The sequence below is a fragment of the Ammospiza caudacuta genome, chromosome 4 (assembly GCF_027887145.1).
Source record: "Ammospiza caudacuta isolate bAmmCau1 chromosome 4, bAmmCau1.pri, whole genome shotgun sequence".
Taxonomy (NCBI): Eukaryota; Metazoa; Chordata; class Aves; order Passeriformes; family Passerellidae; genus Ammospiza; species Ammospiza caudacuta.
In genome coordinates, this window is record NC_080596.1 from 45,446,660 (window position 1) to 45,458,507 (window position 11,848).

General features: G+C 42.6%; 1 protein-coding gene across 1 annotated transcript; it reads left to right on the forward strand.

Moving 5' to 3' along the window:
• The first annotated feature begins 1,340 nt into the window (after window positions 1–1,340).
• On the forward strand, window positions 1,341–6,069 carry ING2 (inhibitor of growth family member 2). Its single transcript, XM_058803794.1, has 2 exons — window positions 1,341–1,560; window positions 4,809–6,069. The coding sequence occupies exons 1-2, from the start codon at window positions 1,371–1,373 to the stop codon at window positions 5,477–5,479; spliced, it is 861 nt and encodes a 286-aa protein (XP_058659777.1). The 5' UTR covers window positions 1,341–1,370; the 3' UTR covers window positions 5,480–6,069.
• Window positions 6,070–11,848: the final 5,779 nt, after the last annotated feature.

An 11,848-nucleotide genomic window follows, 5' to 3' on the forward strand; every position in this document is an offset into this window, starting at 1 on the left:
GGAGCTATTTGGCACAAACCACACAAAGAGAGAATCCCAGGAAAAAGGAGTCTAGATGGGATCCTTGGGAGGCCACCAAAGCAGAGTCAGCTTCACAGCCAGATCAGGTTGTGTAAGGCCTCATCCAGGCTTGAAAAATATCCAAGGATGGAGATTATGAAACTTCTCTGTGCAACCTGTGCTTCAGCTTCACCACTACTCCAGATCTTGCCATCCTGAAATGCTATCTACAAGATTACTATGGGTATTCTTTTAGTGCTGGCTACTCAACTAGAGGTAGGAATGTAAGACAGAAGAGAGTCTTGGGATTTGAATTTGCTTCTTTTCAATTTTATTACTGAATTTAATAATCTCTGATTGGTTTTTTGTTTGGTTGCTTTTTGCTACATTTACCATGTGCATTTTCCCCTGATATCTTTTTGGATGCCTAAAGTATAAATGAAACAATGCAAAATATACAGGTCTCCTCGGGGTGTTTGAAGACTCAGCAAAATGAATTTTCTTCCCGATGCTTACCAATTATTATTCATGTAGTAAAGACCTGAAAAAGGCCTCAAAGAGAAGTGGAGATGAAATCTCGACATTTTAGTATATAGTCAAAAAGTATAATTTAGCTTTTGTTTCCTACTATAATTGTTGTGGCCAAGATTTGATACAAATTCTACAACGGGAAAGACAGGATACTCTGTCAAATTTTCGAGATTTGCTGTTCGGCGAGTGCCGTTGAAAAGGCCAAAGTTCGTTTGCCTTATTTAAAATACTCTTGAAATTATTTCTCAGGATAAAACTGTCACTCAGCTTCCCTAAATACTAGCTCATCCCGAATCCTCTTTGCTCTCCGTTGAAGACAGATCAGGCGGCTCTCGCTGCGGCAGGACCGGGATCGCGGCGCGGGGCGGCCCCGCCGGGCACGGAAGCGCCGGAGCCTGCGGGCGCCTTTATGGGAGGCCCCGCCCCCCGCGCGCGCTCCCGCCCCTCGCCGCGCGCCGGGCCAATGGGAGCGCGCGCCCGGGGAAGGCGGGAGAATGTGAACGCCTGGCAGCGCCACCGGCCGCGCCTTATAAGGGCAGGGCCTCGCGCATGCGCGCTCCGGGCAGGGGCGGGGGCGCCGAGCAGGGGTTTTGCTCCGGCGGCGGCACCGCGGGAAGGGGCGCGCGACCCGCGGGACCCCGCGGAGGGGCGGCCGCAGCCGCCCGGCCCAGCCCGGCCAGGCTCGGCGAGCGCTCACCGCCCCCCGGGCGCGGCCGCCCCAGGGCAACGGGGCGGCGGCAGGAGGAGGAGGAGGAGAAGAAGAAGACGGAGAAGGGAGCGGGGCCGCCGCAAGGACCCCGCTCCCGGTGCGGGCGGCGCGGCGGCGGCGGCGGCGGCGGATGTGCTGCTGGCGCGGGGGGATGATGCTGGCGGGGCCACAGCTGGTGGCGGGGCCGGCGGCGCCGGGCGGGGAGCGGGCCCGGCTGCTCTCGCTCTACGTGCAGGACTACCTGGAGTGCGTGGAATCTCTGCCGCTGGACATCCAGCGCAACGCCTCGCTGCTGCGGGAGATGGACACGCAGTGCCAAGGTGGGCGCCGCCGCGGGGCACCGGGCGGCTGGGAAAAGGGGAAAGGGGACGGCCTCCACCCGCCGCACATGCGCCCGGCGCGGAGGAGTCGGGGCCGGGGTGAGACCTGCTGGGGCCCCGCGGGGCTGAGCCTGCGGGGGCGCGGGGCTCCCGGCGGGTCCCGGGGAAGGCCGCCCCGCCTCGGGGCCGCGCTGCCCGGCGCTAGGCCCCGGCTCCGCCGTTTGGGGTCGCTTCCGCCCCGCCGGGCTGCCCTGCTGCCCGAACCGGCGGCGCTGCCGCTGGAGGTGCGGTCCGGAAATCGGCCTCCCCGCAGCTCCTCCCGCCGTGCGGAGCCGGGGGGCGGCGTCCCGGCGGGGCCCAGCGCCCGTCCCACGGTAGACCGCACGCACGGTGGGGGCTGGGATACATAAAGCGCCGGCAGCGTTCCCTTGGGTCGTGGAGGGAGGCTGCGGAGCGGGAAGTTGCCCTGAACCTCACCCGAAGGCTCCTGCGGGAGGAAGGTTCAGTGCCGATGGAAGTCCTTGCGCCCCGCGGAGTTTGCGGCGCACGGCAGCTGCAGCCGGCCCTGCCATGCGGCAGGAATTTGATCCCGGGCAGTCGGCACCGGAGCCGCATCTCCCTCCTTCGGCGTGGGCAGGAGGGACCATGGGCACCGGCAAGGCCTCTCAAACGCTGAAGGGCCACCTCAGGAGGCAGCTGTTGTGAAGGGATTCTTTCAATTATCTTTCTAATTACCCGAGCAAACACATAAGAACAGGCTTTTGTAAGTTGCCTGGGATTTTAAAGTTTAAATGGCATAGACTTGCCTGCAGCATTTTGAATTCCTAGTCAAGGCTGGCTCTTTACCTCCTGATCGATGGTGACTAGCCAGCAATCCTCAGACTTTAATAGATAAAATATTTTCTTTAGACTGTTTATTACTGACTGTTTATCCAGCCACCAATACTGGGTCATATAATAAATTTGTTGCTAGTTTTAATCAAAGCCTTCAACTGGTTTAAAACAACAACAAAACATCTTCAAAACCCTAAAAATGGGATAAAAATATTTTAGACCCAAGTCTAAAAATGTAACAGCAATGCTATATTATTTCAGCTAATTTAAAAGGTAATGGTGGTCTGTGGAGAAGGGAAAAAGTCACTCTTGTGCTTAGAAAACAAATCGTTTTAGCTTTTATTAGCTCCACCAAACTTAATCAGATTATCTGTAATGAACACTTGGCTCTGGTTAGGGTTGGGGTTTTTTGTGGGGTTTTTGTTTTGTTTTTTTTTTAACAGAGGTTTCAGAGCTGTTTATTAGGGTATATGAATGCTTTGTCTAATCTTTGGGGATTCACAAGTAGTTTGGTAAACTTCCGTCTCTGTCAGTCCAAAACTTCTTTGCGTTCTTTAGTGGCTGTTGATCCCTGTAAAGTTCAGCGTATCCTCACAGGCTGCATCCAGGCAATAACCGATGTAGGATGAATGTTGTTCTGTGTCACAGTATGAACGAGTGAACAGCTATTGTTTGTGAATGGTTCTCCATAGGGCATTCCCAATATGGGAAATCTAGCTCATCTATCTGTATCTACACTTCTGCCTCCAAAAAAAGAAGTCTGGGTGGGAGATTGTGTGGTTGTGCAATATTGTACTCTGGTTATGCCGTTCTTGTTCAGCAGCATACAAAGTACCCTACTCCATGCTTCTCAGGAGCTGAGAGTAGGGTTTTTAAAAATTTTATTTCTCTTGTCACTGCCAGAGGCAAATGATGCAGCTGAAGGTGTAGTGAAATAAAGCTTATGGTTTAAATGGTGGCTGGAATGCTAATATTAAAATACAGAAAATACAAATTGAGTTACTGGACAGGCCAGAGAAGTGATTTTTATATTACCATAGTGAAAATCTGGAACAGAACAAAATGCAGTTGGCTCCTGTTGTCATACACGTTTCAGAATTTGTAGCAAAAAGCAGTTGTTCATGCTTAAGCTACTGTTCCAAGATATCAGCAGGGAAAGAAATATCACTAGGAATGATGTTGAGATAACAAGCTTGAATCAATTCACAACAGTGCAGACAAATTCTTTTAAAATGAAACCAAATTATTTAAATGCAGGTCTTTAGGAGGAGGTAGATTGTTCTGCATAACTTCTGCTTTAGAAGTAAATAGTTTAATACCATTTATAAACTCCCTTACCTGTTCAAATAAAATCCTGGGTTCTTACTGACCTGTTGTGGTGTGATGACTGAACCAATACTGTACCTAACACTGTACATCAAGTTTCACTGCCAGCTCTTCTAATTATTTCCTTCCCCATTTGGAGTTTCTCTGTCCTTTATGTGTCGATCTAGTGTAACATTTGCCTTGGAAAAAGTAATTTTAAAATCCAGCAATACAGAACAGCAGAGTACAGACTAAGACTGATTTATAAGACGTTGATCTCATATTCGGGTTCATTCAACTTGCTTCTTAGAACTAAATTTAGTGAAAGATTCACAGCAACTCATGCAGTTATTTTGCGTGACTTGGAAGAGGGAAAGCTTGGAAATCAAACTGTGAGCTACTCATTTACTAGTTGCTTAAAAATACCCTATGATGCACTAAAGAGAAGGTCGCCTATTCTGAAAAGTTCAACCCTGATTTAAAATAATTTGTTTTGGCAATAGGGAAAGTATTTTGAGGGGTGTAAGTTGATTTTCATTCTGATTGTAAATTTGCTATTATGTAACTTCAGTTGTCATACTCCTTTTATAACTGTGTCTACTTGAAAATGTAATGCCAAACCTTGAGATGAGTAAGAGGGGAGGGCAGAGGACCTGGATGAACTAATTCTGGAGTGTTATATATCATGATATATGACAATTCTATGAATTTCAGGATTCTTCGTGTGATAAAATAAGCAATTGCTTTGGTTTGCTGGACGAGTTTTAGAATTATTGTGGTAAGGACTCTTAGGAGAAACTCCTCCTGTTTCAAATGGAAGGAGGATCTGGATTATCCATGCCTTAACAACTACTGTGTCCCCTCTCTTGTATTATCCTTTCTTTTTCCAATGGCTAAAATAAGCTTGCTCTTTCTTAGAACATGAGAATATTTTCTTGCAACATATTGTGACCTTAAACACTGATTTGAGGACCACATGCACTTAAATGATATCTAGGGTATACTGTAATTAAGATTTGTAGTATTTCTCATCAGTTAGAGAATGTTTTTGTTTTCTTGAGCATGTTTCATCTTGTGTAATTATTCCTGTGATTATTTTTATTTTATAGAAGCGCTAAAAGAAATAGATGATGTCTATGAAAAATACAAGTCAGAAAACGATCCTGTTCAGAAGAAACGCTTGCAGCAGCATCTTCAGCGTGCATTAATCAACAGTCAAGAACTTGGAGATGAAAAAATTCAAATAGTTACTCAGATGCTAGAACTGGTAGAGAACAGAGCCCGTCAAATGGAGACGCACTCTCAGTGTTTCCAAGAGCTGTCTGAGAACGAAAAGCCTCTAGAAAAGGCCAAGATGGAGTCGTGCCAGCCAGAGAGATCCTCGCGCAGGCCTCGTCGGCAGCGCACCAGCGAGAGCCGCGACCTGTGCCACATAGCCAACGGCATCGACGACTGCGACGACCAGCCGCCGAAAGAGAAAAGATCAAAATCTTCCAAGAAGAAAAAACGCTCCAAAGCCAAACAGGAGAGAGAGGTTTCACCTGTAGAATTTGTAATTGATCCCAATGAACCAACTTACTGCTTATGCAGCCAAGTGTCTTACGGCGAAATGATAGGATGTGACAATGAACAGTGCCCTATTGAGTGGTTCCACTTTTCCTGTGTTGGACTGACGTACAAACCGAAGGGGAAGTGGTATTGCCCCAAGTGCAGAGGAGACAATGAGAAAACGATGGACAAATGTACTGACAAATCAAAAAAAGATAGGAGGTCGAGGTAGTGAAAGCAATTTATGTTTTAAAGAGTTGCTCCTTTTATATTAAAATGTTTCATTTCCACAGAACATTGTTTTAGGAAATGCATAAGACTATGCAATAATTTTTAATCTATAATATTAATATTAAAAACTGTTATACCTTCTGTGATCTTTAACTTTCTGCACTGAATAACCAAATAATTGAAACAGGGTGGCTTCAGACCTTTCACAGAAGACATTGCAAGCGGATGACGCTTGGTTCCAATTTGCTTTAGTATTTTAAAGAACCTTGTGAATCCTGAAATAATGGTGGTGGGAAAGATACTGAAGAACTTCTCATGTTATGGTAAAGGGGTTGAAAGGCCTCATATCTCTGCTAGCATCTTAACAACTGAGTTCTTTATCCCAAGTTTTACATTTTCAGTTTTTGTGTTAACATCACATGTTTGGAGTTAGGGGTTTTAAATTCAGCTGTAACTGTAAAAGTCTTCCGAGCTATAAGCAGACCTCTCCAGTGACTTTCACATGAACAGTATGTTATTGCAAGGAAGAAAATACCACTAACTTAAACTTTTCTTTTTTGCCAACATTAAACTCTTGTCTTTGTGACTATACTTGGGAGTCAGTTTTTGGGTATGATATAACTATGGTGTATACTCAGTTTTTCATAATAGGTTTTGTCAAGCATCCTGATGTGGTCTTTATCATTAAAGATGATCTCTCTATAAGCCTTGAAGTGGTAGGATCCCTTGAGAGGAGGGCATATTAACATTTCAGGGAACAGGAACTGGAAATGTGATGGAATCTTCATTATAATGTTATGGAATCTTCATTATAATCCATCTGTTGAGAGCTGAATCATGACTGGTATTCTCTGGGGTGTAAACTTTGCTCTTCCTCAAGTAGGATTTGTGTGTGCATGTGGCCAGACCTGGGTTTAGGCACAGCACCAAAATTCTTGCACTTGGGCAACTACCTTAAAAGCCTGAAGGCAGAAGCTTTCAATAAAAAAGTTGATAGATACAAACTAACAAAACATAAGCATGCATGGCACAGAACCAATAGACAAATCCCAGCAGGTTTCTGACAGGTGGTGTAACAGCTTTGTCCTGAAGTATGCTGGTAGTATCTAAACACTACTTGGGTGGTAGTTAAAAGTGAACTTCCTCACCCCCATGCCTTAAAGGAGGTGGAAAAAAAAGATGAGAACAGCTGTTGCTGCTCCTTTGCAAGGGGAGATGCTAATGGAGAGGTGAGTGGGTACCAAAGCTCAGTCCTAGGGTTCCTGCTCAGCAGTGCTCTTGAGACTGGAATTGGGGTGGGCTTGGCAAGGCAGGCAGCAGCTCTGCAGGGCTGGCTGTGGGGTTACCTGAGGGTGGGCTGCAAGTGCTCTAAGTTCCTGGAGGTCCCTTGCTGCTAAGGTGTCCCTTGACAGAACAGAGAGAAAAGTGACACCAGCTCTGGCCAAGGCCAATTAGAAGCAGTTGTGCTGAGTTGAGAGCAGCCCAGAAGGCAGGCCATGAGCAAAAGGGAGCTGGGATGGATGAATGCCATCAGAACTCCTTCCTGCATCTCCACTAGAGGGCTGTGGGCTTGAGGGGGGAATGTGCAGAGCAAGGCACAAAGCCTCGGTGCTGTCAGACCAGGTGGCACAAATCAGTGCACAGCATGCTCAGTATCATAAGGTAAGTAACATACTAAGCCTGTTTCCTCAGGTATGATCTGATTCCTTAGCAGGATGGAGCATTTGCAAGTAGTTAGCATGTACAAAGGGAGTGGAAAGGCAGATGTTTGAATTTTTGCTCTAAAACTGTAGGTTTATGAAGTGGAGCAGTGCTCCAGTAGGGAGATCTGTACCACAGTAAGCAAACAGCTCCGGCAGGAAACTCCGGTAAGGGCTCTGACCATCAGTAGGATGGGATAGAGGGTAAACCTTATCCCTACCTTGCTTTTCAGGCCTACTGGCTGATCTCAGGTTGCAAATACTGTCTTGAGGGGCTGGATCATGGCTTTTGATGGAGAATTATCAGACCTGCTGTTGGAGATAAGTGGCAGTAAGTTGTCTTCTGAACATTTGACTCCTTTTTTGTTATGGCTTAAGGATTCTCAAATTTCCTTTTTGAGAAGATTGATTGGAAGCCTTGGGCTGAGGATTACATGAAAATTTAACGTTTACCTAAAATGGACAATGCTCCCTAGTATTAAAAAATAAACATTGCTTAGGTAAGCATTGAAGCTGCAGGACAAAGTACAAGTAAAATTATAACTATTAATGTTACTGATTTATCTGGAAAAGTATTGCTTGAATTTGTACTGGATAAATCAAGAATACTTCTTTCCAATGTAGAGAGGAAATCTGGGAGCCTTACATAATTCATCTGAAATAATTACTGAAGTAGGAGGTGTATGTTGGGGTGATACAGAGAGGAAATTTTAGATTTTGAAAGTGGTCCAGATAAATATCTTTAACGCAGGGATGCTTTCTTTTATTCTAATGACCCTTCTAGTAGTGAATAGGAATTCTCAAGGCTTCCAGTGAAGATAGTGCTTGAGAAATGGCACTTGCTTGGCCTAATATATGAAATTGCTCAAATGTAACAATAGTTCTGTTTATATTGCAAAATAGCAGCATGCCTCAAATATACTGGGTCCTTCTGCAATTATTTCTTTTAAATGCTCTAGCTAATTTTTTGTTAAGACATACATGAGAAAATATCTGACTGATGTTATCTGGTATCTAGCCTTTCACCACTTTTTTTATCCAAACCTAAATTTTATGGGTTTCTATCCATTCCCATAGAAGATCAATGATAAATTGCTGAAGATGCACATAAGATGCTAGTATGAAATCAGAAAGGTAAGTAGAGAATTCTTATGTTGCTTCTTAATGTTGAGTTACATTTCTTAAAGGGATGAACCTCACTAGTGAAGTCAAAATGAAAAGTAAAGACTGTTAAACCAGTATTCAAGATATGTATTGAGTCTCATGAAGTAAGTCTGTCTTCTTGCAAAAACAAAAAAATGTAATCAGGGCAATGCATACTTTGGAAGTTGATAATAGTATATGTGACTACACAGTTTACTGCTTTCTCTTTTGAAAATCAATGCTGCATCCTAATTCAGCCTAGTTACATCTTGTTTTCTTGGAGCTTTTGAAAAATTGTGCACTTCTAAGTTTGTTCTTTTCGCCTTTCAGTTTTGAAGTAATGCAAGTTTATCAGCAGCAAAATGACCCCAATAAGCTATTTAAAAGAAATTTTATTGGAGCAAGAATGTTTCTTGATCACTATCCTGTGGGCTAGTTTGATTAATTTGGATGAAATAAGCTTTAAAGCAAAACACAAATGCACATAAGAGAAAGCATACTGTTTTGAAAGCAAAACAAGCAATTTAATACTTGTCATCTAAATTGTAAGGTCATCTTGATATCTGCAGCACTGTGATAATATTCTGTATTTAAACTAGTTTTAACTGTATTTCACTGCCAAGCTTCAACTAATCTACATACCCAGAAATGGTAATGTGATACTGACAGGTCTTGAAACTAGTTCAGAATAAAGGTAAGGGAAATGCCCCTTTCTTCCCTGAATTTATATAAGGATTTTGTTTTGGCTCCTTTTAGAGCTGAAATGGGCCTTTATAAAGAAGATGGCATTTCATAACTTTGAAGACTCTTCATTTAAAAGTCTCTAACTTCGGCTTTAAGGAAACTGCTATGGTTTGTCTGAATTCACATGAGCTGTTTGGCCACACCAGCAAGTTAAGGGCTTGGACTTCTTTCTCCCTCTTATCTGCATATATATTTCTTTTGTTAAGAGGTGTCATTTCCAGGAGCTCTGCAAGTCTTTGATATTGACACCTCAGACTGAAAAATATACCACAGGTCTTTGCATTAGATCCTCTGAAGTTGATGAGCAGGGCTTTCACTCAAACCCACAATTGTCTTTCTGTCCAATGCTAGTTAGGCAAGACATTTTTCTAGCAGTGGTAGAAACAGATGTTAATGTGCAAGTGTTCAAGTCCCACACATACTGTAGAAGTGAAAAGATGTATTTTTCTTTCCTGCCTCTTTTACAATACATGCCATGAAAGAGTTGAAAGGAGTTTGAAATTCTCTCCTGTGACAATTTTCTGATTACTCTGCAGTCTTTGGAACAGCTTGAGAATTATGCAGTGCCACTACAGCCGGGCAATAAACAGTTGTATTTAGTGAAAATTCTGGGAAGTTTTTCATTAAGTGAAGCTGCCATGTGCTTTTGAATCCTAGTTTCAAGGTCAAGGTAAGATTGCATCTGAATCCTTTCTAATTTTTTGGTAAGATTTCTAAAAGCTCATTTTAACAAATTCATTTTTTTATCTAGATCTGCATTCTTTTAATTTACCTCATATAGGGCAAGTTCAGTTTTAAGTGCATGTTTTAACTGCAAGTATTAAACTGAATTGCATTTCTGTTCTGCTGCAGCTGTGTTCCAGCAGAGCATTACTGGCCAATTCTGTACTGCTCAGAGATGCACTTTATGCATTGTATGCTTTTGGGGATTTTTCTTAAACATACATCAAGGAAGTTATAAGTAGCATAGACACAGATTCGAACTGTAATTTCTGTTTCAAAGGCCTGTTTTCCAGTGTAGAGATTAGTGCTTAGTGTGTGCATAGAAAAATTAAAATCCTCCCTAAAGCTTTGCTTTCATACACATACAGAATGCTGCCACTGAAAATGAAAGAACTGGTGAATGAATTTCACTACAGTGATTAGCTGTGCACGTGAAGATTAGAAGAAAGTTACAGTTTATAGCTGAAGGAATAGAGGGGAAGCAACGCAAGTACTTTTTGGGTTGAATGTAATGTGGTTTAAGAATCTCAAAAGAGAAGAAAATAGAATGAATTCTAGAACCTTTGATACTAATGTTCAGCAGAAAAATTAGGATTAAATCCTGCCCCAATTTGAATAAAATTCTATTGAGCAAGGTTCTACCCAGCATCATACTGATTTCCAGCTTCCTTTGACTAAAGCCTAAAAAAAGATTAAAGCTCCATGGCAACTACTATCTTAACTCCTGACAGCCATAGTATAAATTACATCTTGTAAAAACCTAATACTGAAGAGTTTTATTTAGGTCACCAGTCAGGCTAGGAAATGGAAGGCTTTGGAAGGTAGATGCCACCCCAAACTTCATTTTGGCCCTTTATGGGTATCAGTGAGGCAGAGATTTTTGTGGGTGGCAGACTGGATGCATATGCAGTATGAATAAAAAATCTGTTAAGTTTTGGGTGTGTAAACTTTTTTCATACTTCTGGGGGAAAACTGCAATTTACTTGTGACTGTAACCTTCCAGTAAGGAATACAGCAAGGTTCAACTGGGAGACAACAGCCCAGACAGGGACAACATGAGGTTCTCACGATAGTTGCATTTGCTGCCAGTGGAGAGACAGTACTGCGCTGGGATTTTTTGTGTTTGGTTTTTTTTTGTTTGCTTGGTTGCTCTTGGGTTTTGGTCTTTGGGGTTTTTCTTTTTGTTGTTGCTTTTGTTTGGGTTTTGGCTTTTTTGGGGTTTCTTTTTTTTTTGTGGGTTTTTTTTTTTTTTTTTTTTTTTTGTTGTTGTTGTTGGTTTGGGGGTTTTGTGTGTGGATTCTGGTTGGTTTTGATTGGTTTCTTCTCATTTGTTTTTAATGGAGAGGGGAGGGAAATGGATGGAGTACAGAGTGGAATGATCATCATGTACTTCAGCTGGGAAAAGAAGGGAGTCATTCACAAATAGTCATACCTAAAACCAGAGTCGCATGCACTGCTTACTAAAGATGCACAAAACAAAGCCTAATTTCAAATAAATCATGCAACTTCTTATCAATGAGAGCCCAACATTCCTGCTCATTTCCAGTTTAGAAGATGAGAACATATAAGCAGAAATTAATATATTTGTGTCATTACTTAAAGTAGCAAAAACCTGGCAAAATGACTGACCATGGTTTTATCACAGTGAAAGGAGGCAAATGAGTGGATGAAAATGACATGGGAGTAATTTTGTTTAAGAAGATAAGTTGAAGTAATTTTTACAAACATTTACACTCCTTGACTTATCAGCAGAAGCACAAAATTTATTAACTTATTCTTTGCATTTCATGAAGTTACCTTATCAGCATTTGCCAGCTTCCTCATTTTTCCTTTTTGACCAAGTCACAGGGTAGAAGAATTTGATAGTTCTGGAGTATACCATTCATGTAAGAAAAAAGAGGAACATATTCAGGAGTTTACCTGTTTTCCATCATGACTCCAAACCCAGTTCTCCTGGTGTCACATGTAATTGTCAAGCAGTACAAATCTGGCTCATTCTTCAGTAATTTTTTAACTTAAAATTAAGAAAAAATAGTAATTTTAAATGTCTGTCAGATAAA